Source organism: Marmota marmota, unplaced genomic scaffold (genome assembly GCF_001458135.2).
Source record: "Marmota marmota marmota unplaced genomic scaffold, marMar, whole genome shotgun sequence".
Classification (NCBI taxonomy): Eukaryota; Metazoa; Chordata; class Mammalia; order Rodentia; family Sciuridae; genus Marmota; species Marmota marmota.
This window is the reverse complement of record NW_026000051.1, coordinates 489,297-515,653: the sequence shown is the minus strand read 5'-3', so window position 1 is coordinate 515,653 and position 26,357 is coordinate 489,297. Positions and strand designations below refer to the sequence as shown.

The window sequence follows — 26,357 nt, the reverse complement described above, 5'->3', positions numbered from 1 at the left end:
AATGGATGACCGAAGACATTCAGGCCTCCCCAGGGTCTGATGGACCCTACCCAGCTGCCCCCTGCCCTCCCACCACACCTGGTCTGGACCGAAGGCCCGCTCAGCAGTCAGGTGGGGGCCGCTGGCCTGCGTCACGCACGGACTCTGAGGCCTTTGTCTGGGTCTCGGGGCTGCTGATCCGCCGCCCCCACTGGCCCCATCATGAAGGGAAACAGCGCTTCCAAAAAAGTTGAACCTGTCAGGGTGATGGATGACCTAAATGGACTCTCCCACCCCGAACAGATGTCGAGGCTGAACTCTGTCAGAAATAATTAAACACCTTTCACACGGGAAAGCAGCAGGCCGGGCGGCGGCCGCCCAGGGCCGGGTCACTGCGTTGCCCAGGCTGCTCTCTGCTCCCTCAGCTGGCCACGGGGGGCTGCTGCAAGAGGGGCCGGGGACCCCCATCCTGCACGGCACAGGCCACTTAGGGTGAGAGAGGAGAGGGGCCGAGGAGGGGAGGGACACGTCCTCCGTGTGGCTGCCCGCTCTGGTCCCTGTGACCAGCAATTGCCACAGCATGGTGGCGCCCCGGGGGGTGGTTGGTGGCAGCTGGTGGGCCTTCCAGCCAGGACATTCACACTGTGCTGAGAGGCCTGGGTCATGGAGCCTCGATCTCCGCATCTAAAGGTGGGAGGGAGGAGGGTTCCTTGAAGAGCCTTCTAAACCACAACCCTGGGTTCCAAGCTGGGCAAGGAGCGGACCCCAGGCCCAGACTGCACCATGAGGGGAACCGCTCTCGCCCTTGGGGAACGGGCCGAGAGTTCATCGTCTCCCACTACTAAGTGGAGGAGGCTCTCACACCTTTGGCAGGGTGTGCTGGGGCCACAGGGCAGAGCTGTGGCAGGGGGCAGGCGGGAGGGGAGCAGGGGACTGTGTATGGGAGTGCGGCCAGGCCAGGTCAAACGTGACCCTGCCACGGCCTGGCGGGTGGCTTTAGCTAAACTCTCTTCCTCTTCCATAAAATGAGCTCACGATGCTCCCCTGGCAGGGGTGCTGGGAGGATCTGACGAGCGCATGTGTGTTCAGCATTTAGCAGAGCACCTGGCCCATGCTGAGCTGCCAGTCAGGAGCAGCTGATTGGCAGTGAGGACAGTGGGGGAGACTGCTCGCTCCCTCCCTCCCTCACTCAGAGCTCTCTTCCTTGAGCACCGTTGGTACCACCCTGCTCTTGACACTGATGACATGGTGACCTATGAACCAAAGACCATCACTGCTGCAGTGGGGTGCTGGCATGGATGGACAGCAGCTACACAGGTGGACGGATGGACAGGGACGTCTGAAGCAGCCCCAGCCCCAGGTACACAGTGCACAGCCTGAAATGATCGAGACACACAACCTTGGCTGGCCGCCCCTAGCTTGGGTGTGGGTCTGCTCCCGTGATGGTAGCCCTGACCTCTGGATGTGGGCTGGCTCCCTCTGCTTGCCCAGCAGCCCTTTGGCCCATGGAGTGGTGTGGTTACTGACATTGTCCCTTTTGCTCTTGGCCGTGACTGCTTCTGAACTCCGTGGTGTCTGGCCACCTAATCGTAAGCCATGAAAAGTAGTTGGTTTCTCCTTCTACCCAAAGCCAAGGGGTGAGTGCTCTCCAAGGCTGGATGGTGGCCAGGAAGAGATGGCTTGGGTGCCCTTGAGAGACAGACAGTGGGCCATACACAGCCCCAGGAATCCAGGCTCTGATCTGCACTGATTGACACTTGGCTAAATATTCCCAGGGGAAAGAACCTGGGCCCACGGCCCCACCTGGACAGGACACCCATATGACCCTGTGTCTGCACAGCACCACGGACGTCTAGAAAGAGAGTCCCCCACATGGTAGCTGTGGTGAGGGGGTGAGGCGGTTTCTTTCTCTGATACTGTGTTCTACAGGCTTTGAATTTTGAACCAAGTCACTTGCATAAAACTAGTCAGGCTATTTTTAAAAAACTGTTTTTTGAGGATGAAGACTCCAAATTCTTCCCAGGTGTTTCCCCATGGTCATGCCTCCTTGGAACCCAGTTCTCTGTCACGTCTCACAAGTGCTCTTAAGCCGCTGGCCGAGACACAAGATTCGCTTTCCATCAGACACAAAGGCCAGTGGCCAGCGTGTCCCCAGGAGTGGAGACTTCTGACTCCCCGAGGCTGCTCTGCATGGCCAAGTCCATGCTATCACTGGAGACTCGCTTTCCTCCTGGAAGAGGGTTTGCCCACGCACCTGGCGGCCTCCCCTGCACCGCGCACTCCGCCCCTCCCGTGGCTGCTGGCCGATCCCCACATTACATAGTCGTTCAGCCACCAAAGTATGAACAAATTGACGGTATTTCCATTTGGCTTTTGGTTTCAGCCCCACTGCTCTAGAATAATGGTCCACGCTATTAAGCTAACAGTTTGATTTACAGGCTCTTGTGCTCTGGATGCCGGAATCAGGCTCTTCTCTTTGTGGAAGACTAACCCTGCCTTGGGTCTCCTGGGCCTCAGGCTCCCTAACAGGAGCAGGAGATGGAGAAAAAAAATTACCAGCAGTCAGCCAAGCACCGACACCCAGAGACCCAGCTGATTAGTGAAAGCTGCTGAATCTAAGAGAAGGATTTTCTCTGCCACCCTTAAGCTCTCTTACAAATCATGGCTGGCTAGAAAGTTAACTCTCTGTTAAACCTGGAGCAGGCTCCTGCCCTGTCCACCCACCACCTCTGCCTCGACATCGGCCTTGCTTCCTGTACATAGGATGGGCTGCCCTCGCCAAGGTGTGCCCAGTCCCAAAGTCCCACCCCCCAGACCCAGGAAGGGCTGATGCCGGGTCTGCTGCCCCTCCCCAGGCCCCACACTAGTGGTATTTTAAGATTCCTGTCGCTCTCATGCATTGGAATAAGAATCATCCAAGGTTGCCATGCAGGGTGCCAAGCGCAGGAGTGGGGCATGTCACACGCAGGGATGGGAAGAGTGACTCAGAGGCCCCGACGCAGCTGACATTCCTCCCTAAACACAGACACCCCTATCATAAACTGACACCATGCAGAAGAGCTGATCGCCCAGGGACAGAGGTGGGGGCTCCGTTGGTTTTACATAACCTGGCACCTAGGAGGTACCGAATATTTTGGCACCTGCTCAGGAGGTGACATTGCTGTCAAATACTGGCAACTCACAAATGACCAGAGCTGAAGGTCTAGGGTGGGGGAAAGAGGATTGAAGGTGTGCAGGAGGGGCGCTGGGGGACAGTGGCCAAGATCCCTGAGCAGTGGAGAAGTCCTGGGGTGTCAGGTGGAGCCGGAGGCTGGCGGCAGAGGGAGGGCCACGGCTGGCACATATGCAGGCCCAGTCCTGCAGCCTAGGGCCCAAGCCCTAAATCCTGCTGGCCCCCAAGGGCTTTTAGCTCCATCCAGAAAGCTCTTCTCCTCCACCAGGTGAGAAAATTCTACTCTTGTGTTGAAAGTCGACCAGAAAATAGAGCAGGAGAGCTTGCTTTAGAATGAGGTACACACCTCTAGTCTCTAGAGAGAGTGAGAGTCTCGTGGGGAATTTGGGGAATGGAGGAGACTTTGGGGGTCCCCAACTTCTTCTTCCAGCTCATCCCTAAGAGAATAAGCCACTGGCTCACGGAGGAGTTTGGTCCTGCGCCTGACCCCTCAGGAGCAAGGTCCTCCACGTCTTCCTTGACTCCCTCTTGTTTCCAGGTGTCCTGGCCCGCCAGCCTGTCCCCCTGGCACCAGCTCAGCTGGTGCCAGGGGGACCAAGGTTACCTCACCCACGGCCAGCAGCAGGTCCTCCCAGAGGAACATCCCTCTGAGACCTGCTGGGATAAACCTGGGGCTCAGGAAGGTGCAGGTGAAATGAATGCAGATGCCGTGGGACACACGCAGCCGTTCTGGGCTCCCTGGAGGGGCACGGCCCTGCCTGGAGAACATCCACTGGGGAGGAAGGAAGACATGGCAGGGGCTCCCTGGCCTCTCCCTTTCCTCTGTTCAAAGAAAGTCCTGGGCAGTGATGTTTCCAATAGTGCAAAAGTAGTTTGACCAAAGCCCCATGGCTGGGAGGGTGGAGGGAGGAAGTCACTGTAAGGACATCCTGCCCATCCAGAGTCCTCCAGCCTGGACACTTTGTGAATTGTCCCATTGCACATCAATACTCTCAGGAACCTGTGTGGCCGGAATGGATAGCCTCATCTCAGAGGCAGGAAGCCCAGGCTCCCTGGCTTACAGCACGTCAAGGTGAAGGCTAGCAAGGGGCCAGTCGGGGATGTGGACTCTGGCTGGCTGCTTCAGGACTTAGGCCCTGGAAGAGCCGATAAATGCTAAGAATGTCCAACTGAGGTCAGAGACCAGTGGGGCTAACTGCAGGCCCCGGGAAGGAAAGTGAGGATGGTCAGGAGGGAAGCGTTGATGGGCGTCCCGAGAGCGTCGTGCCTCAGCGTTGTGGCAGCCCTGCTCAGGCTGACTTAAGCCCTTGCAATAAACCTCACACTTCCCCTGCCCTGGAAACTGTCAGGCCTTGATGAAAAAACCCAGCACCTTTTAAATTGCAGTTTGGCTCCACGGCTAGAGAGGAAAGGAGTCATCGATCCCATTCACACTCCCGTGTTAAAAGTGGGAGGCAGACTGAGCGGGTAGGGGCTGAGTCTCTGGGCTCAGAAGCCACACAGACAGGCTCCAGGTCCCACCCTACCTCATGGCTGCCTCTGTGTCAGCATCTGCAGGTCGGTGCCATCACAGAGCAGTGACTGCCGTTGTGCACCCAGAGCGCTTGCCCAGCTGGGCGGAGCTGGAAGAGCGTGGCACAATGGCAGAATCTGGGTTGGATGAGGCCCTGGCATCTGCTCCCAGAGATGAGTTGTTATCAGACTTGCTGTGCCTAGCGTCCTCTGAGGACAGGGCTCTAGCAGACTCCAGGACCCCACCTGGGACCTTGATGTAGCAGGTCTGTAATAGCCACCAAACCTGCGCCTTGGGCAAGCAGCTCCCCAGCTCCCTAGGTCAAGGTCAGCTCCACTCTCATAGCTGTGTCTGAAGTATTTATGGGGGTGGGGGTGGGGGTGCTCTCCCATTGCTGTGCAGCACCGTGGGGCCTTGGAGAGGAAACGGGCTGTTGGCCTGGGCTCCATCTGCTATTCAGCCCTCGCTAGTGAACTTCTGTCTCTGTCTGCTTGGGCAGCATGGCTTCAACAGCAACGAGTAAAGTCTGGAGGCCAGAAGTCCAAGGTCGAGGTGCCTGCATGGTTGGTTGTGATGACAGCCCTGTTCCCGGCCTGCAGCTGGCTGCCCTGTCCTCACTTGGGGGAGAGGGAGAGGAAAGGAGCCCGCTGGTGTCTCCTCTGATGAGGGCACTTAGCCCATCTTGCCCTCGTGACCTCATCTGAACCTGACCACCTTCCCAAGCCCCAACCCAGTGCCATCACTGTGGGGGTGAGGGCTTTCATGTATGATTTTTGGGGGACACAACTCAGTCCATAGCAACGTCTTTCTTAAGTTCAGTCCAAGTCGGCCTCTTTCTACCTCCTACCTCCTGGTTGTGCTTTTGGCCTCTGGAACCCTATAGAATCACTGCCTTACAAATCCCTGAAGTCAGACTGTTTCTCCATAAGTGCCGGGTTCTTGACTGCACCTCAGGGCAGAGTTCTGGGTGTCAGAAGGTGGAGCACGGCCTGGCTGTCACAGCAGGCAGATCCAACGCCATGACCCGGCCAGTCAGTGCTGCACTCTCCGCCTTTACCCACAGGCATGAAGATCTGTCCATTGAATTGCATTTCCACATATTTTTAAAGAAAATTTTGAACATGTGCATGAAAGCCGCCTGAATCATTTAATATAAGACCGGATGTGGAAATTCCCTGCTGAGGGCAGCGAAGCTCTAGCTGAATGTGTGCATCATGAACAGCAAACACAGTGGCAGTCAGCAGGTCTTGAAAGCCTGCTCTGGATGCTAGGCACCCTGTCAGGGACTCGGAAATGATCCTTGGGGTAGGCAGAATGATCCTCTCTTTGCTAGTGAGAAACTGAGGTTCCAGGTCACACAGCTGGAAAGTGATAGGGCCAAGATTGGAATTTGCATTTGTCCAACTCAAAAACCTGTGTTCCTAATCTTCAGGTGCTAGTGCTATCCCTCTACTGTGGAAAAGACCAAGTTGTCATGATGGGATGTGCTTCTCCGTGTCCTATGTGGCAAAAAGGAGCAACAGTTAGAATCTGTGTGATTTAGGGACCTGAGGGTCTCTACACTTGCTTAAGTAGCTACTAAATATCTTATTTCACATATGTACAATGTATTGGGTGCCTTCAAATCCCTTGGAAGGAGACAGGGTACAAATACTGAAGAAAATAAAACACCTCTTCCACTTAGAGGTTAAGCTGAGCAAAGCAGATCAAGAGGATCTTCCAGATGCTTGGATCTCAGATGCATTTCTAAGGGCTCTGTTGTTTCATCCCAGAATCCTAACCCATCCATCCATCCATCCATCCATCCATCCGTCCATCCATTCATCCATCTGTCCACCCATCCATCCATCTATCCATCTATCCATCGATCTATCTTCCTATCTATTCATCTATCCATCCTTTCATCTACCCATCCATCCATCTGTCCATCCATCCATCCATCCTTTCAATTGTCTATCCATCCATCTGGGCTTCCATGCATCCAACCTTTCATCTATCTATCTATCCATTGTTCCATCTGCCCATCCACCCACCCACCCACTCACCTACCCACTATCCATCTATCCATCCCTCCATCGGACTGTCTATTCATCTTTCCATCCATTTGTCCATCCATTTGTCTATCCATTCATCCCTCAAGACCCATAGAGATCTCCTGTCTGTGACATTTTCCCCAGAACAGTGTCCAGAAAACATCCCTGACATCTTTCGTTTCACTGAGGACATTTTATTGTACTGTTCCTACTTGTGACTGATGGGGTCGGCCTCATCAACCACAGAAAGGCTCCGTTCCCGCCTAAAAGATACCAGAAACATTCTTGCTGATCATTATTCCATAAGAGAAAGGGGAAGAATGACACCAGCCCCAGCGCAGTGCGCCCTGCCCCCAGGGGCTGACACCAGACACCCAAGTGGGCCCTGCTGCTCGGCAGTGGTTCAGGAGTCCTGCGCGGCCTGCGTGAATAAGTGATGAGGCACTGAGGGGCACTGAGGGGCACTGTGCGAAAGGCGCGGCAAAGGATACCATTTGCAATCGAGCACAAAATCAAAGACTCGGCCAGCTGAGGAACTGTGTGCCACCTGTGGAAGCAGAGTCAGGTGAATTTCCAGAGAAAGTAATCAAGGCCTTCCCACCATCCAAATTCAGCAGCAAAATTTGGAGCTCTGGAGTTGGAAGCTCACCAGGGATCTGGTGTCTCCTGCAGCCCAGTGCTTCATGGGAACAAGCAGTGGAGGTCTCTGAGGGTTGGCTGGTGCTCCTGCTTCCCCAGCAGACCCTTCCCACGGCTCGGGCCTGTGTGAGCTGGGGAGAGACTGATATACAGATATGTAGACCGCCCTGAGATCTGGCAAGCCCCAGCTAATTATCATGCGTGCCGTGGCTACTTGGTATATTACTTGATATACTGACATGTGAAGCCGACAGCGCCTGGCACTGGGGGGCCTGCTCTCTGGCTCGCACACGGAGGATCTGCACAGAGGGACCCGTGCACTTGCAGGCACTGCCCTTTGGGAGGTCCACCAGGACTGGAGGTTGGCATCTGTATGTTCAGCTTCTCTTCCTGGGACACGGTAGGGCTCTTGCCCACACACCATCCACACCACAGCCCCCAGTGGGGGACACTAACCAGACAACCCAGATGGCTGGGGCTGTCGCCTCCACAGAGACTCCTCGGAAGGGTCTCCGTGAATGTGTCTCCTTCACTAACTCCTTAGCTCTCACTGGAGCTTAAAGGAAAAGAAAGCCCTGCTCTCCACGGAGATCAGCGTTTACCGTGACCGTCCACGTCCTTCATTCTAAGTGGAGTGGGCACCCCGCTGGAACACGCCCCTCAGCCAGACTCTCGGGGCCCCTCCCAGAAGAACAGAGTGGAGCAGACTCCCCTCACCAGGGCATGAGAAGAGAGGGACCCCCTTCCTGGCAGCCCAGCTTGTCACTGTGTCTGTTGACAACCCCCATTGACAACAGGCCCGCTGCCGCTGTGGAGCTCACTTGTCTCCCATTCACTCCTTGCTCAGACAGTTTTTGAAAGGCGAAAAGTCTGGAAAACACACACTGCCACCCCCGGCCCCTCACACAGAGGGAGAGGGGCATGGCCCGGGCGAGCGGGGCTGCCGAGCCTCCTCACCTGGCCCCATGGTGCACCGCCTCCAATTAAATCAAAATGGTTTGTTTTTAATGGTCTTTTACACTGACAAGTGGGCGATCATTTTGGGCCCACTAGCTGTCAGGGAACCGAGGCAAATCCTCCGTTGATAATGCCCAATGCTTCCAATTAGGAGCCGCGGCCGCTCCTGGCGCGCTAACGATTCCCCAGCCACCCCCCAGGCCCCTCTGGCGCGGCTGTTTCTTCTGCCTCCTCCGCCGCAAATTACTGACACAAAACGGAAGGCCCCTCGCCTCCTCTGCCACGCCAGGCCCGGGCCCTGTTGGGTTTAATGAGCCGATGGAAGTTTCGTGGCTCCGGCGCTAAATTCTTTTCTTGTTTGACAGCTGCTCGGCTAAGGCGAGTGTTGACCTTATAAAAGATTTAGTGTTTCTCATTATTTTCTGTCAAGCTTCACAAGTGATGGCTGGGCCGGTATCATTTGCATCCTGGGGTGTGCGCAAAGACAGGGGCTCCGTGGTGGAGACGGGAGTGGGGACTGGGAAAGGGTCTTTCTCTCCTGGTGTTCATCTGGCCTCGGCCGGCAGCTCCCAGCGCCACATTCTTCCTGGGATGAGTGTTTCAAAGAGAAGTCAAGGTGCAAGGCCCAGATGATGGTGATCCGGAGGCTCCGAATGGAGCCCTGGTCGGGGCGCAGCAGAGAGCCCAGCGCACCCTGAGCTTGGTCACCTCTAGAGCCTGGGGGACCATGGTCCGGCCAGGACAGGTGCTGGGCACAAGGAGCATGCCAGCTAGATTGGAGAGAGGATGGCATTAGGGCGGAGATTTCATGGGGTGCCCACACTTTCCTTATAGGCCCAGCTAAAGCTGCCACTGGCAAGCCGACCCCCCCCCCGCCGACTCTGCACCCCAAACAAGGATGGAATGGTTTTAAAAAGCCGAACCATTTAAAGAAAAATAAATGGCGCATATGACTCTCCCTTGAGATTGACGACGGGAGCATTTGTTAGGGCTTATTCTGTTCTGGCACCCATGCCAAATTGGGGCTTCTCTCTCACTAACAAGGCTCCAGGGAGCCCCAGCTGGTGCCTTTGTCAGCCCCCTGCCGGCCTCCCCGTCTCTCTCCTGAAGCTCTCTGCTCTCCCTTGGCTGCTGCCTACCCACTGGCCATACCAGGTGCAGGTGACCTGAGGCTGCCTAGAGAGAGAGGCAGGATCTGTATTCATCATTGCTCCCATGGAAGGCTGTTTTCATCTCTTAAAGCAAAACCATGGCACTCTCTCTCCCTGCCCTGTGCCCATGGCAGACCTTGTTAATCAATCACCGCATATTTTTTCATGAGCCTAGACTCAGCCTTGGAACATTTTGTATCAGAATGTGGCCATCGAGCACGGCCAGAGCACACTCTGTCTCTGGCCCAAGATGTTTATATAAAAGGAAATAAAACACAACACACTAAAGTAAAACAGATAAATTGGACTTCACCATAGTTCAAAACTTCCACGCTCTCAATGACACCATGAAGAAAGTAGAAAGAAAGCCTGCAGAATGGGAAAAAGGACTTGCAGATCTTAGGTCTGATAGAAAACTCGCACTCATGGATATATAAGTTATCTTACAACTCAGTAATAAATATAAGTCAGTTAATTTCAAAATGTACAAATGATCTGAATAGACATTATTCCAAAGATGATAAAGAAGCTGCCAATAAATACATGACAAGGTGCTCAGCAGTATCAGTCACCTGGGAACACCCATCAACACCACGGGAGCGCTGTGCACGCGAGGACAGCTGCAGGGAAGACCGCGGTACCCCGGGGCCGGCAAGGTCGCAGAAACCGGAGCTCTCCTGTGTTGCTGGTGGAAGTAAGAACCCAGACAACCACTTTGAAGCCACTCTGGCAGTTCCCCAAGGCCAGGAAGAGCCCCCTACGGCCCAGCAATTCTACTCCCAGGTACCCACTCAGGATAAGTGAAAACACACCCACAGGAAAGCTCATCCACAGCGAACCTCGCGGCCCTGTTCATAATGGCACAAAACAGAAATGACTCACGACCATCTGCAGATAGAGAGATAAAGAAATGTGGTCTTGGTACAACCAGATATTATGGGGCCATAGAAAGGAACGAGGTGCCAATCCACACCACAAGCTGGAGGAACCCTGAAAACATTTGCTAGGTGAGAGAAGCCCGTCGCAGATGGCCACGATGCTGGACTCCGTGTACATGAGATGTACAAAACCAAAATCCACAGAAACGGAAGTAGACTGGTGACGACTAGGGCTGCTGGAGGGGGAGCGGAGTGACTGTCAATGGCAGGAGATTTCTTTGGGGGGTCATGAAAAAATGCTAACTTAGGTTGTGGTTGTGGTCGTACAAACGATGAATATACTGGAATCTTGGTTTATGGTATATGCATTATATGTTAATCAAGATGTTAACAAGAAAAGTCAGGTCACTTGAAAAATCACCAGAGCTCATGGCCACCCAGGCCCTGTCTTTGGAGGCTGCAACAGGGTCACGATTGACCACTGTGATGTGGCTGCACATGATGGGGGGTTCTGGTGTGCCCTCGGCTCCCCACAATCCCTTCTGCCTCTCCATTACCTGGGCCTGTCCAACTCAGAAGCCAGAGCAGCAGCGGGTGCGCCCCCAGGTGCGTGGAATTCCAGGGGCAGCCTGCCTGGTGTTAGCCACCCGCGTGAAGCAGCGCTTGCACCAAGCTTGCTGATGTCCACACTGCTGACGGCCCTGGGAATGACTGAAGGGCAATGGGATGATTTCTGGAAACAGCAAATTAAGTCCCATCTTCAAAGACACCAATTCCCATGTCTTCTTCTGCCCCAGTTAAGTCAGTGAACACAGACCTGGCTCTTGTTCATGCTTTGCTGTTTAGTAGCTGGGCCTCCCTGGGCTGGTGTCTTGACCTTCCTGTGCTTTAGTCACCTGTTCTGAGACATGAAGGTGGGCCCCCTTTGGCCCCAGCATCAGAGGGTGTTGCTCCCCTCTCCCCTGACACAGCTGACCAAGGTGGGCACAGGTGTGGTTTCAGAGCCAACCCTCAGCCTTGTGGGGAGACAGGAAGTTTGTTTTCACAGCCTGGGTTTGGATGTTCTTTGAAGTCACAGCATGTGTCAGCAGGGAGGGTCAGACTCTGTGTCCTTGCTCCATCTATTTTTGGACCACAGAGAAATTAGAGCCAGTAGCAGAATAACAATTTCGGGGACCAGATGTCTCAGGAGAGATTGTTACCCTCATTAATTACTTAGACTACAACCTGCTACATCAGAGCCGAGGACCCAGTCTGCTCTCCAAAGAGGCCTTGCATGGATCTGTGTTCTGCTGGGGCCTCTGACCTCCAGCTGCCCCGAACTTGACAGAAATTACTGACCTGGGACTGATCCATAATTTCCAAGTGCCTCTCATTAGAGGAGACAGCCTCTCAATCTTTTTGCAGCAAAATTTCTCTCCCAGTCACCTGAGCAGTTGTCACTTACAAAAAACTAAACTAAAATCTCTGTGGCTGTCATTTTTTTTCCCCTAAGCTCTTTGGCAGATTTATTTCTTACTTAAAAAAAAAAAAAAAAAAAGAAAAGAAAGAAAGAAAAAGAAAAAACTCTGGGTATTTCCTCTCCAAGACTTTCTTTGGCTTCCTCGGTCCCCAGACCTGTCTGAGGAAGGCTTGGTGTTGGGGGACCATCGCGTGACTAATGAGAGGGGACCGAGAGTCAGCTGGCCCCGCGTGGGGTGGGGTCAGAGGCCTGGACTCTAACAGGCACCGCAGGAGAGCCGCTCGGCCTGTGAACCTGCACACGGTGGGTTTGGGCCCTCCTGGCCATTGTGTGTGACCCTCACACCTTGTCTCTGGCAGACACAAGGCCTGACCCCGTGAGGAGGCTCGAGGGCAGACCCACTGGGCCCTCCTCTGGGAGCCCACGGCTGTGGCCAGAAGTCCCCACCTGTAGCAGAGGCCTCGAGCTTCAGGAAGAGAAGGTGAAATGCATCTCACCTGTTAGCAAGCAGCCCAGAGCTGCCCACCCTGGCAAAGCCCCTGCCTCGGGCAAGGGGAGGATGGCGCTGCCCGCCCCCAGCGTGAGCTCCGGGTCCTGGGTGTTTTCCTGGGCGTTGGGGTTTGCCGGCCGGGGAGGAGCCATCAGGAAAGTGAACTCTGTCTTCGGCTGGAGGGGGATGCCAGCCTCCAGCTAGTGAAACCCAGCACACAGAGTCAGCTGTGGGGGACTGGGCGGGGCTTCCTCCTGCTCCGCCACCTGCTCGTAGTCGGGACCCCCACCTGTTTTCCTGTCAGCAAGAGGGTCAGGCCGTGGCCCTCAGCTCAGCCCCTCCCTCCCAGACGCCAGGCCAGGCACCACCCTGTGCCTGCCTTTCTGTCTAAGGAGGCCCCTGCAGGGGCTGCCCACATAGGAAGTGTCCCACGAGGCACCCGAGGCACCCGTGGCCTCCTGCTTCCAATCCATGTGACTTCTATAACTCTATTTTCACACAAACTTGTGTTTTTGAGACTTGTGATTGTTCAGATAAACCTGGAGCAACACGGAACCCTGGACAGAACCCTGCCCACCGCAGCTGCTGGCCACACTGGCTTAGCAGGCCCTGGCAATGGCCACTGTGACTGAGGAGCTGAAGTTGGCATGTGGGGCTCCCATGCTGAACGGAGCCTCCCTGGTGTGTCTGGTCCAGCTGCCCAGTGTCCCCTGTCCGGGCTCACTGCCCTCTTTACCCCCACTGTGGGCCTCCCTCTCTACTGACACTCTCTCTAGGACCCGTCAAGCCACTTTCCCCTTCCCCATCCTTCCAGGCTGCGTTCAAGTCCCACCTGGCCTCACAAGCCCCGCCTGACCTCCTGAGGTCAGGTGAACATCCCTTCACTCGTTTGCCCACCCATCGGCCTTATGGAAACACCTCTCTGATGCCGGGCCCTGAGCCAGGTGCTGGGGGTCCTCCCAGAGCAGGCGGGAGCTGACTCTGCCTCACAGAACTCCAGGGCTGCATGTGCTCACTTGAGCCCCATCTCCAGTGAGTTAAGACCACAAGATCCCAGTGCAGATGGGATTCATCCACACCCGAGACCCAGGTGGCCTGCTTCCTGCCTCCCCGACCTGTCGGCTCAGTGCCGCTGAGAAGGAAGCCGGGCGATGCCTGCGATCCGTCACTGAGGGCAGCCTCCCGCACCCCAACGCCACTCTCCTGGCTGGGGATGTGGATGAGTGAAGCGAGGTCCTGGGCTCAATCCCCAGCACACACAGGAAAAAGCCAGGCTGCTCCCCTCTCTGCCTCGCCTTGCTCCCCCGCCCCCCACCCACTTGCTTTCAGTTCCCTGAATCTGCCCAGTTCCTCCCACTCGGGGCTTTGGTTGGTCCCCACTGCCTGGGACGCCCCCAACCCCGTCCTCCACCCTCCCTGGAGGCCTTGCCTGCCCCACAGACTTCCATTTCCCCACCCAGGGTCTATTTGGTAGCTGTTTCCTAACGGCCTTTCAACAACAGTGCACTTGAGGACATCTTGCGTGACTTGGCATGGGCCACCATTTTCTCTCTGGTCTGTCTCCGGGGCACTGCGCGGTGGAGGTGCTCTGTCCCTCGGTGTGCCATGCTCCCGCTCCAACAGGACTGGCGCCTTCCAGTCAGGCAGGGCACCGCCTGCCGGGGCTGTGGCATCACCTCGTATTTACCTCCCTTGGCCTCAGAGCCAGGCAGCTCCGCTCGGCAAGCCTGTCTCCTGCCAGAGCTGTTACAGTTTCTTAGCTCCAGGCGGAGACAGCCCGCAGATGGCTTAATTTAGCAGCACCTCGGAAGGAATTCCTTACTCCAGCTCTTCATCTTTGGACTCCGGGGGCCGGGGGTCATGAGCACACCGGGGCTCCAGGCCTGATTTGTGCCGAGGCTCCTCACGTGTGGCTGAGGTGCTCTTTTCAGAGGGAGAGTGTGCGCAAGGGACGGAGCCATGACCTCGCTGCCTGTGGCTTCCCCGACTCCATCAAGGAGCACCTTAAGAGGCAGGCCAGCCTAGTGCCAAAGAGCTCAGGCCTGGCGTCCTGCACCCTGGTTCAGTCTGTGAAACCCAGGGCAGGTGATGGAGACTTCCAGGGCCTCTGTTGCCCATCTGCCAAACGGAGCCAGGGGTGGTGCCACCCTCGTCAGGAGGTCCCAAGGCTGGTGTGAGATAGACAGGCCATAGCCTGGTGCCCGGCGCATCTGTACTGACGCTGCATGGCTGTGACAAGGAGTAGCTGCAGGTGCCCGTTCTGGGACTCTGAGGCCACTTTTGCAGCAGCACCTGCCGGAGGATGCTTTCTGAGGGCTGGACTGTCCCTCTCCACAGACGACTGGTTTGGGTTTGGGATTTGGGGACTCCATGGCTGCAGCATCCCCTTTCCGCTCCCAAGGGCCCACCCGCAGAGGCTTTTGCTCGAGTAGGCTTCCAGGAGAGCCCCCAGTCTGGCTGCTGAGTGAGTGCAGGGCCGTTAGGGGGCTGCATTTCCCCCCAGAAGTTTCCTAACAAATTGCCATGAACTTTGGTAGCTTAAAACAACTTACTCTCACAGTTTGGAGGACAGAAGTTTAAAGCCGGGATGTGGGCAGGCCTATACCCACTCTGAGGGTTCCAGGGCTGCCTCCTTCAGCCTCAGGAGGCTCCTGGGCCAAGGCCCTGCACCCCCGGGCTCCACCTTCACCTGACCTCCTCTGTGTCTTCTGTCTCTTCAAAGACCCTTGTCCCCTGAGTAACCCAGAATGATCTCATCCTGAGATCCTTCACTTAATACATCTGCAAAGAGCTTCTTTCCAAATAAGGTCACATTTGTCCATTGTAGGGACATTGGTCAACCCAGTCTGAAGGCCAAGGAGAGCTGTGGGGGCGGGGGGTAGCAGAGACAAGGATCACAAAGGGCTGGGACACATGGGAGCATGGAGAAGAAAGTGGTTGCCAGGGCGGGGGGCGGGGGGGGCCTGCTCAATGGGGATCAAGTTTCAGTTATGCAAAATGAACAAGTTCTGGGGCTCTGGGTGATGTTGATCCTGTAATCAACAACAGTGTGCGTATACATTGTGCATCTAAAATTTGCTAAGAAGGTAAATTTCATGTTAACTATTCTTACCAAAAGAATGGAACTTCAAAAGATAACTCTTCTTACCAAAAAACAAAAACCAACATGGTAAAGGAGACTTGGGGCAGCAATGAACATTTGCATTGCCCTGGCTACAAGACGGTCTCCCAGGGACTTGCGCATGTCCACACTCCAATGACACACCGTGATGGGCACAGCTTGTATGTCAAATATACCCCAATAAGGCTGTTAAAGTTTTTACAATTTTCACGTTTATTTATTTTTGATACTAGGGATTGAATCTAGGGATCCTTTACCACTGAGCTACATCCAAAGCCCCTTTTTTTAATCTTTTATTTTGAGACAGGGTCTTGCTAAGTTGCTGAGGCTGGCCTAGAACTTGCAATACTGAGTCACGGGGACTTTAGAAGTGCGTCACCATGCCCAGCTACTAAAAGTATTTTAGGGGCTGGTGTTGTACCTCAGTGGTTGAGCACCTACCTCGCACGTGTGAGGCACTGGGTTCAATCCTCAGCACCACATAAAAATAAATAAAGATATTGTGTCCATCTACAACTAAAAAAAAAAAAATTTTTTTAAGTTTTTTAAAGATGGGGCTGGGGTTGTGGCTCAGTGGTAGAGTGCTCACCTAGCATGCACAAGGCACTGAGTTCGATCCTCAGCACCACATATATTTAAAATAAAGATATTGTGTCCACCTAAAACTTAAGAATAAATATTTTTAAAAAAAGTTTTTTATTTTTTATTTTATTTTTTTTTAAAGAGAGAGTGAGAGCACGCACGCGCGCGCGCACGCGAGAGAGAGAGAGAGAGAGAGAGAGAGAGAGAGAATTTTCTTTTAATACTTATTTTTTAGTTTTCGGCGGACACAACATCTTTGTTTGTATGTGGTGCTGAGGATCAAACCCGGGCCGCACGCATGCCAGGCGAGCGAGCTACCGCTTGAGCCACATCCCCAGCCCTAAAAAAGTTTTTTAAAGAAAAAATTATTTTGACAATGACAATGTAACAGAATTGGAAATTATTTTGACATAATGTTAAGTTTTTTATAAAACCATATGTAAGTTGTCACATAATTTATTTAGTTAGTTTTGCAGTACTGGGGACTGAAGTCAGAGTGTTCCACCCTGAGCAGGTGGACATCAGGTGTCTGGGGAAGAGCCTGCCCTGGTGGACTCTCGAGTTTTGGGGTTGGGCTCTTCTGAAGCTTGAGACCAGGGCTGAGGCCAGAATGCTGCCGTAGGGGTCCATACAGGGACTTGCAAAGGCCACAAACTTGAAACAGCCTGCACTTTTTTGGACATAAGGACTTGTGGGCACCTTCTTTTTTTTTCCCAGAAGAAGTGGGGTCCACATAGGATAGGGAGTGAAGAGCAAGGTCACTCCAGGAATAGCCAGATCTACTCACCACCATCTGATTCCGTGGGTTCCCAACAAGCTCCCATGACCCCACCTCCTTTCCGCCTGTGGTCAAGGAACAGGGAGCACCCCAGACAGCACCAGCAGTAGCTGCAGCAGAATGTTCTGGAAAGAACCCAAAACTCCCCCAAGAAGAAACCAAAAGACTCTAGAGGAGGGGGAGAAGGCTAACAGAGTTTTTCTACCACCAATTTCCTGTGGGGCAACCTTGAACCAAACCCTGCTCTGAGCCTCCGTTCTTGTTGGTAGACCAGCGCACGTGATCCCACTCAGGCTCTGCTTTGCAAGGAGCACAGAGACTTCCCTCTACAAGTTCTGTCTTCTCCCTTTTCATATTTCTTTCTCACTTTGTCATGTTAAGGCTGCTGGCTAGACGTAGGCCGAGCTGGCCACCCCTAAGGGAGCCGACGGTGCCCTGGATGCTTGACGAGAACCTGTAGCTGCTGGGACATGGCTCCTGCTTTATCCTGCAGCCACCACGGGCTCTCAGCTGCCCTGCAAATCCAAAGGGAACCACCTGGCTGGCCCTCCACCCAGCCACCATGTCCCCCAGTGAACCCTTGGGAACTTGAGCCCTGCTGAGCCTCGGCCAGCAGGGGTACTTCCCCTGTGCCTGGGGAGCCCCTGCACCTCCTTGGAGCCCACCCACCCCTTAAGCACCTCTTCTCCAGGGACGCCTCCCTGGCTCCAAGGCCTGGTCTTGCCACTGCGGTGGATGCCCTCTCTCCTTGTGCTGGACTCTCAGCCCCTGAGGGTGGGCCGGGTCTCCCTCACCTGCGGCTGTATGTCCCCATCCTGGTGTGGAGTCGTGCTCAACAGACAGGAGTGCGTGGAGGGGCGAGCGAGGGGACAACGAGAGGACGCCTAAGCGGACAGCGAACCCACCCCCTTTCTCCTCTGCCTCCTTTGGGTCATCCTGGGCAGAAATGCCACTTAGGGGGTGTTGTGCTCAGTTAATGGGTGGGATCTCCGACACTAGGAGGTGAGGCTGCCCAGTGGACACCTGGCGGGCGGCAGGAGGGGTTCTCACCCAGCACCCTCCCTCCTTCCCTTCCCTCCTGCCTTTTAGTACCTTCCTCAGCCTCCAAGCAGCTGGGCTCACAGGGGTGCTCCATCATGCCCAGCTGGCTGCGCTTCTCGAGAGGAGAGGGCAGGCCAAGGACGGCGGCTAACTGGTGCTGGGGATGGGGCAAGCTGGGCCAGGTCTACCACTGTCACACCCCAGCCCCTGATGGCATGAAGTCTCAACTGCAGAGGTTGCCACTTTTTGGATCTGTCTCCATGGAGTGCCCCCCCCCCCAACGGCAAGGTGATACTCTTGAACTCTGACCCTGAAGCCATCAACGGCAGGGCCCTGATCACACAGGCAGGAGGGGAGTGAGACCGCATTCCTGGGAGGGACAGCTTTTAATGGTGGGAAATCAGCATGTGAAGGACAACACTGCTGCTAGGTCCCAACGCACGGTGGCTCCAGTCATGGGTGACATTGACTCTGCATCATCTTCCCCAGCCGCGAGGGGGACCTGAGACGCCACGGTCCTCTCCCCCTCGGGTCTCCTGCTCCTTGCCTTCCCTCAGCGCACTGCCCGGGTGTCTTCCCAGGAGCAGGGTGGACCAGTGGAGGAGGGGAGCGACCCGAATGAGCCTCCCCCTCTGCTCTTCCCCTCTGTATGCAGGTGGGTCGCCATCTTGACACGTTCCCCACCGAGGCTGATCGCCAGAGAGCACTCAAAGCCCAGCGAGAAGAATACGCAGTGCGCCAGGGGACCCTGCGCCTGGGCAACTACACCCACCCCTAGGCCCTCGCCTGCCCGGGGAAGCCCGTCGCAGTGGAGACCCCCGGAGGACTCAGCTCTCTGGCCAACCCCAGCGCGACCCTCCTCCCCGTCTGCAGTTTCTGCTGTGCGAAGACCCAGTCAGGCCTTAGCTTGATATTTTTGGCAAGGCCCTCCCTTTAGGTTAGCCAATACCAGTCCTACCTACCCCAGTGGCCCTCGACCTGGGGACTCCTCCTCCTCAGGCTCACCCTGCTTCTCTGCAAGCTCTCCCCTGACCCCATGAACCCCAATTACAAGGCAGTTTTAAAAAATCCCGGCTAAGTGTCGATCCTAGGACTCTGCCCATTAGGCATCAAGAACCACCTGTGTTTCCTGCAGAAAGCGTGACAGTGACGTCCTTTGAAAGCTCTCATTTCATATTCCAAACATGAGTTTTAATTGCTCTTTTTGGGATGCCTAGTGTCTCGCCACAGCAGAATAATCTCTCTGGGACCCCTGACAGCAGGCAGAGCTGATGGTTCATTACTTGGACAGCCCCCACCCCTCAGCTCAGGGCCCCGTCAATCAGTCAGGCCAGGCTAGACTTCCCACCAAGCCTGCCTGGGGTGTGGACCCCTCCCTAGAAGGAGAGAGGCTGCCAGGCCAGTGGGACTTCTCAGGCAAACTTCTGGGTGCTTCTTAACTCAATTTTCTGCAGGTTCTTTGGCTTCTTCTCACAAATTATATGCTGATCTGTTTTAAATTTAAAGGCTGTCTGTCCTCTCTCTCTCTCCCTCAAGTCCCTGTGTGTAAGCCAATAAAGCCTGAAGCAGTGAGCCACCGATATGAGACTCACCCGGAGTCAGTGTGGCTGCCTGAGACCCTCCAAGGTTCACTAACCTCCAAGACATACCCCGCACCCGTCCCGAGTCAGGCAAGACTTGGAGCTTTACACTCCCTTTCTACCCTGGGGGCTCCCAAACGCCAATATTCACCTGGACTTCTCCCCGGAGTCCTAGACTCTCCACCCGGCTGCCCACCTGCCACCTGCATGTGGTGCCTGGCATTCCGCTCTAACCCAAACAGAAGACTCCATCTTCCCACCAAGCCCACCTCCTCGTCTGCCTCTCCCGTGTCATGAGACCCGTCCACCCAGCTGCTGTGGCCCAAACTGTACCATTCTGTTCCCTGACGCCTGAGCCACCAGAAGCCTGTCACCACGACCTGCCCAACCCTACCCTGGGCCAGCCGCGGCTTTCCGCCTCACTGCACCAGCTGGAGGCAGCACCCTGGTCCTCTCTCTGGAGGATCCCAGCCACCTCCCTGCTTCCTGGCCCACGGCGCAGTCCCCAGCCCCTTGGCACTCAGGGACTTCCATCACTCCTGAGAAAGCCACAATCTGCTGGCAAGAGAGCCACGGCCCACCCCTCGGGCTCCCCTCCCACCATGGCCACTGGCTCACGCCTGCCTTGGCTCCTGCGCTTTGTGCTCCTTTTTCTCTCTGCCTGCAGGCCTGAGCCCCAACTGTCACCTGCCTCCTGCTTGTCATTCAGAGCTTAGCTGCACCCCTCCTCAAAGGCCTTTCTCGGAAGAGCCCCAGGTGAATTCCACAGCCTGTTTTATTCTCTGCAGAGCCGTGACCTGCTCCTCTTTCCCTCTAGGAGGGAAGCACCGACCCTCCACCCACACCGCAGCCCACCAGAAGCCAGTTCACACAGATGCCCCTGCCTCAGCAGGGCCTGATGGACCCCACCCACCCATGAGCCTGGACCCCTTCCTCAGCACCATGGAGACAACATCCTCACTCATTTCACAGTCCTGGTGTGGAACCCAGGGGTGCTCTACCCCAAGCTACAATCCCAGTCCTTTTTTATTTTGAGACAGGTTCTCACTAAATCGCCCAGGCTGGCCTTAAACTCTTGATCCTCCTGCCTCCTGAGTTGCTGGGATCCCAGGTGTGCACTACCATGCCTGGCACACCCTCACTCATTTGGCCCAAGCTGCCCTTGACTCACTGAGCAACCAAGTCTGGCAGAGGAGAGCCCAGGCAGTACCATGCCACCACTGTCAAGAGCACGGGCTCAGCTCCACCAAATACTTTCTGCAGGACCTTGAGCAAGACACCTATCCTCTGTGCCTCATCTGTGAGCTCGACTATCATAGGACATTTCCTCAAGGTACATTAGATAACAATGGCTTTAAATAAAGTATATAATGTGATTAGCACAGAGTCTGGCACTTTTAAGCTACAAGTAAATACAACTTTTAATTTCTTTTTACCAAAGCACACGGGGAAGGCGCAGGCACCAGAGTCCTGTGGGTGACAGGGGGCAAGGGCAGGATGTTCAGAGGGACAGGTTGCTCTGAAATTCCCTGTGGCTGGGGGTGGGGGGGGTTGGGGGACACATCAGGGGACAGAAGTTTGCCAAAGGACCCAGAATTGAACTCGCTGCTCCAAAGGGTGAGGCCAGCCCCTCCCTGGCCACAAGAGATGACCACCTGCAAGTGGCCCTGTCAGGCCTGCTTTTCCAAGGCCTGCCAAGCACAGGCTCAGCCCCCAGCGCTCCAGGACTCTCGCTGGTTTATCCCACCACTTGCTGTGGCAGAGGCCCTGCGTGCTCTCGGAGTGCACAGCCCAGGCCCTCCCGCCAGGCCCCCAGCGCTCTCTCCCAAGAGCCTCTCGGCTCCTTGTCCTACAGCGCCACCCGCTGGCATGCTTGAGTCAGCGACAGCAGAGGTTCCTGATCTTTCCTCCGGGCGTCCCTCTCTCCCCCAGGGCTTGGTTCTTCCCTCATTGTTAATTTCTGAACCCACACAAAGCCCCAGGTCTGACCCACACTCTTGGGTAGTACCCCGTATCTTCAGCGGAGCCCCTGTCCTCACTTGAACCAGGCTTGGGGGCGGAGGTGCAACTACCTGCCCTTCTGAACCGGGCTAGTCAGGAAGGTTCCAGCTTGAGGGGCCTTGGGTTTCATCCTATTGACCTCCTCCTCCACCACCACCCCAATTTCACAGACTCTCTCGAAAGGGAGTGTGCTCGAGGGAGGCTGACACGTTGCCACAGGCCAGGGACAACCACTGTGTGTTCCAGTCTGTCCCCCCAGTCTCCTCTAAAGATGCACAAATGTGGGGAGGGCTTGGCTTTGCAACCCAAGTCCTCCTAATCACTGCCAACAAACACCAGGTGAGGATGGGCATCACAGGGACGGCCCTGTGCCCCTGTTTTGGCTGATTTCCCCACTGGTTGACATTCAGGAGCATTCTACCTCTGGTTAGATTTCTTGGCAATGCACCACTAACCAGAGACTGCGTGTACTGTCTGCAAAAGACACAGGGAGACGGCTGATCTGGACCTTCCTCTGCTCTGCTTGAAATTCTTTGAGGTCCCCTCTGAGGTGGGTGGGACCTGGTGTACACCTGGCAGGAGAGGGGAGCAGAAGCAGGCTGGGATGCAGGACATGGAGATGGAGCCTTGGAAGACAGGATTCACCAGGACAGAAGGGCCCTTCAGACCACCTGGACCCGCAGGAGAAGAGGGCTGCAGAGCCTTCTACCAGCAGGACCAGGGCCAGAACAGAGCTCCTGGGCCGAGGGCCCAGCTTTCTTCCATGCTGACACCACCGGCTTAGGTCTACTTCCAGATTTATAAACCAGAGCCGGGTTCATACCCAGAAAACTCATAACTACAGGCCACCATGCAGGCTTCATGTATGTTTTTAAAGCAAATCACTTCCTGAACCATCTTCCTGAACCCAGAAGAAAGGAGGGGGTCAGGGGCTTCTGGAGGCTGACCGCTGTGAAGGATTCTCAGCAGGACTAGTGGCCCCTGGGCATGTCAGCTACCTGCCTGGCAGGGACTCCTAGAAGCTGGAAGAGAAAGTACTTTGTAGCCAAGATCCAATCCCACCCAGGAGGTCCTGAGTCCAGAGAGAGTCTGCCTTCTTGATTCACTATCCTAGCACCCAGCTAGTGCCACCTTGGAAACAGCAGATGGCGGAGACTAGACTGCCCCTATGGCAGGTCCATGCTCCATACTGAGGTGGACCTGTACTGCAGCTGGGCAGGTCTGCGTCTCCAGCCAACAACTTTCTTTTGCATTTATTCTTATAGACCAAAACTTTTTTTCTGCCTTTCTTTTTCTTTGGGAAACCTTTTGATGCTTGGAATCATCATTAAGGGTTGGGCGGGGGGGGGGGGGCATTAGGCTGGCTTTTTATACAGGTTCCTAGAACTGAATGCAGGAAAATTACAAACTTGAATCTGCAAGTGGAAAATTATCTAGAAAAATTTTGGGAAGGGGAGCTGGGGAACAAACCCAGAGCCTCAGACATGCTGGGGGAGTACTGTCCTACTGACCACACCCACGCACAATGAAGGAGATTCATCCCGATGGGCACCACTGCATTCTGTGGGCTCCAGCGGGGTGGGTCTTCCCTGCCACGACTTGCAAGCATCTAGCATGAAGCACAGGACAGCAAGCTCAGCGGGAAAGAAGAGGGAGGGAGCAGGGAGAGCTAGAGAGAAGATGGGAGGAATTGGGAAGAAAAACAGAAAATGTTCTTTCCTGCTTTCAGGAGTGCCACGGGGTTTTGACCTAAAAAGACACAAAAGGTTGTGAACATCCTGGCCTTGAGGCCTACTCTCTTTTCAGATCCTTGCCCAACCCATTGGCTGTCAAAGCAGAGAGAGGCTGGCACCCAGGGCTGGTGTCACCTCAATCCTCAGTCCAATCCTCAGTAGTTAGGGACACCGACCACTGAAGGAAAGTCTCCAGCTATGATTAGTAGTCATAACATGATTTGCGTGACCACCGTTCCTCAGGATCCAGGCCACGTATGAAGAGTCACCTGGGCAACATCGTCCCACTGTGCAGCTGGAAGAGATGGTTCAGTGGTTTGCTTTAAAAGCAAATACATAAAGCTGGCACAGTGGTACTCCTGTTATCCCAGCCACTAGGGAGGCTGAGGCAGGAGGATGGAAAGTTCAAGGCCAGCCTGGGCAAATTATAGTGAGACCCTGTCTTAAGATAAAAAAAATTAAATTAAAAAGGCTGGGGATGTCAATAGTGGTAAAGCACCTGAGTTCAATCCCCCAAATTGAAATTAAAAATAAGTGTGACTTCAGCCAGGTACAGAGACAACTCAAGAAACTGAGGCAGGATGATTGCAAATTGAGACCAGTGAGACCCTGTGACCACATTCAAAGGGGGCTGGGGTGCAGCTCCATGAGAGGGCACCGCTGGGTTCAGTCCCCATTTCCACATACTCCAACAAAACAACAACAACTTTTCAGGAACAAAATTTGCCTAAGGTGTAAAATTCAAGGGATTTCCAAACAAACTCAGTAATTAATATTTCTGATAACAATATTTTTAAACCAAACATTTAAAGCCCAGGAGAGACAAAAATATCAACATTAAACAAAAAAAAAAAAGATTTGCTGGACTTACCAGTCCTAGATTCCAGAGTCAGGGCTCTAGTTCATCCCCAGCCCCACATGCTGCCCTAGACCAGCTGCCCGCGTGCCACATTCTTATATGAGCAGAACCCTCAGGGTCATTCTCAAGAGCGCTGAGCATAGCTCTCCTGGTGGGTGGCTCTGTCTGCTGAGTCAGATGAACAAAACCGGCAAAAGCAACCCTTCCTCCAGCCCCAGGGTTGAGCAGGGTTGGGGAGAGAGGAAGTCAGGACTGGGTTCTGAGGATGCTGATGAGAGCCATGACCCAGCCAGAAGCCCATGCTCTCCCAGGTCCATCCCTCACCCAAAGTCAAGTCCAAGCCAAGAGCCTAGGTAGAGAAGAATGTGGATTCTACAGCTGGCTCCTGATGCTGATGCTGTGTACTAAGGGGAATGCTGGGGTCTTGGCTGGCAGGAGAGAGGGGCTGACCAGAGCCTTCTAAGGACTTGCCAGTGCGTGTGCCTGCCCCATCCCTCTCTCTGTGGGTGGCTGGTCTTGGACCTTCTAGGGCTCTGGGTCCAGAAGTGCTAAGTGTTTAAAAAGAAAACAATCTCAAGGGACTGGGCAAGGAAGAACTGTAATCTGACGCAAGAGATTCCAAGAGGAGGTGGGAAGTGGGTGTATAGGGTCTGGAGTCTTGAAAGGATGCTCAGGACAGGGAACGTGGGTGCTGGAGTGGCAGTTCTGGGGCCTAGGTTAAGATTGAGTGGTCCTAAGAGCGTGGCTCTGGAAGTGCCCTGGTCACACTCATTTTCTTCCTTCCCTTGAGGTCTCCAAGCCCGTCTCCCAGGCCCTTGGGGAGGGGACCCAGAACTGCTGAGAGCAGTAGGCTGGGGAGAGAGACCTGCTTCCCACTGTGTCAGTGGGGGCTCAGAGAAGTTGGGCAATTTGCCAAGGTTTACACCCAGCTCCTCCTAGTCCTGATACCCCTCCTTACCAACTAGGCTTCTTTGCCAAAGGGTGGGGCTGATCAGGAGCTCCTGGACATTTAGTAAAACGCCAGGTCCTGGGCTCCATCCCAGGTAAGCATGAGCCCAGGTGAGCACACACAAACCTCTCAGCTACGGACAGGCTAAGATGCAGGGCCCACCCAGACGATGAAGGAGAAAGGAGGTACTTCAGTGGATCTGGATAGGAATAAAACCATGTTAGTGAGAAGAAGCTAAATCCTAAATTCCAAATGAAATAAATTGCATAGCACGTTTATATTATAATAGACATTAATAATTCAATACTAATAATAGTATATGTGGTCTGTTAAATATTCTTACGCCTTCAAAAAGCACAGAGAAGTTGGCCAAGGCTGTAGGAAATTGGGGTTACAGAGTTCTTTTCCACCCCAGAGGTTCCAGCCAGCTCCCCACCCCCAAGCCCCACCCTCCTGTTCCCATCAAGTGGCAGCGGCTGCTCCGGTTTTACTGTGGCTGGGTCAGGGATCCAGACCGCAGCCTAAGACCCAGAGGCCAGAAGGATCCGGTGTGTCCAGCAGCACCTCCCCAGTGCTGGCTTGGGCAACGGCTGCTAGGGACTGCAGACTCTCCTGTGGCACGGTGGCCAGGGGCTTCACCACCGTTAGCAGTCCCTGGAGATGGGGATATCTCACGACCCAAGTGAGGACCTCGGTGGCTCCAGGAGATGAGACACAGGCTGGGGGAGCAGGGGAGGGTGGGTAAGGGGGGGGAGTGGGTTCTCCACAAGCACCCCGAGCAGGAGTGAGGTCCAAGCCGGGGGCTAGCAGGGAAGCGCCAGGGCAGTCCTCCGCTGCTGCCTCCTTCTCTTGATTTATGGCCCCTTCCCCATTCACCAAACTGAAATAAACCACGGGCCAGCAAGGCCCCGTGGCGGGAGGCGTCCATTGCAGCCCCCTCCCTTCCGCCTCCCCAACAGCTTGCAGCCGAGCGCAGCCCGCTGTCCCCGGGGAGCCGCCCGTCCTCGCCCCCAGGTCGGCCGGCGGCCGGCCGCTTCCAATCTGCCGGCGGGCGCAGAGGGAGAGCGCGGCGAGCCGGGCGTGAGGCCACCGCCAACCCGGCCCCAGGGAGGAGAAAGTTTTTACTTTGCCTGACATCGCGGGGCTGCTCAGGCCAGGTCTCGGGTTTGGGGATGGAGCGCCTCGTGGTTCCGCTGCGGGCTCGGACAAGGAGCCGGGCGTCTGGCCCGCGGTAGTTTTCTGGGGAACCAGGAAGGGGAGCGGGAACGCGCTGCCCGGCGAAGGCCTGGTTTCCAAGCGTGCGGAGGGTGAAAGGCGCGCTCGGGGCCAGCAGGACCGCTCAAAGGCGAGGGCGCTCTCTGGAGCTCCGCTCCCGCAGACCCGGTCCCGATCCCGGGGCAGCGCGGAGAGGATCATGCCCGAGTGCGCTCCAGATCTGC

At 55.1% G+C, this 26,357-nt stretch overlaps 1 protein-coding gene across 3 annotated transcripts in view; it reads left to right on the top strand.

Moving 5' to 3' along the window:
* Cfap77 (cilia and flagella associated protein 77) overlaps positions 1-20,755 on the top strand; it is a 120,383-nt gene extending 99,628 nt beyond the window's left edge. For 2 of the 3 annotated variants that reach the window (XM_048812832.1, XM_048812830.1), the window contains one exon: positions 18,452-18,708. In XM_048812832.1, coding sequence (XP_048668789.1) covers positions 18,452-18,574 — 123 coding nt within the window. In that variant the 3' untranslated portion in view covers positions 18,575-18,708. Of the gene's footprint in view, positions 1-18,451 lie in introns of all 3 variants that reach the window. The other variant, XM_048812831.1, reaches the window with a different exon arrangement.
* Positions 20,756-26,357: the final 5,602 nt, after the last annotated feature.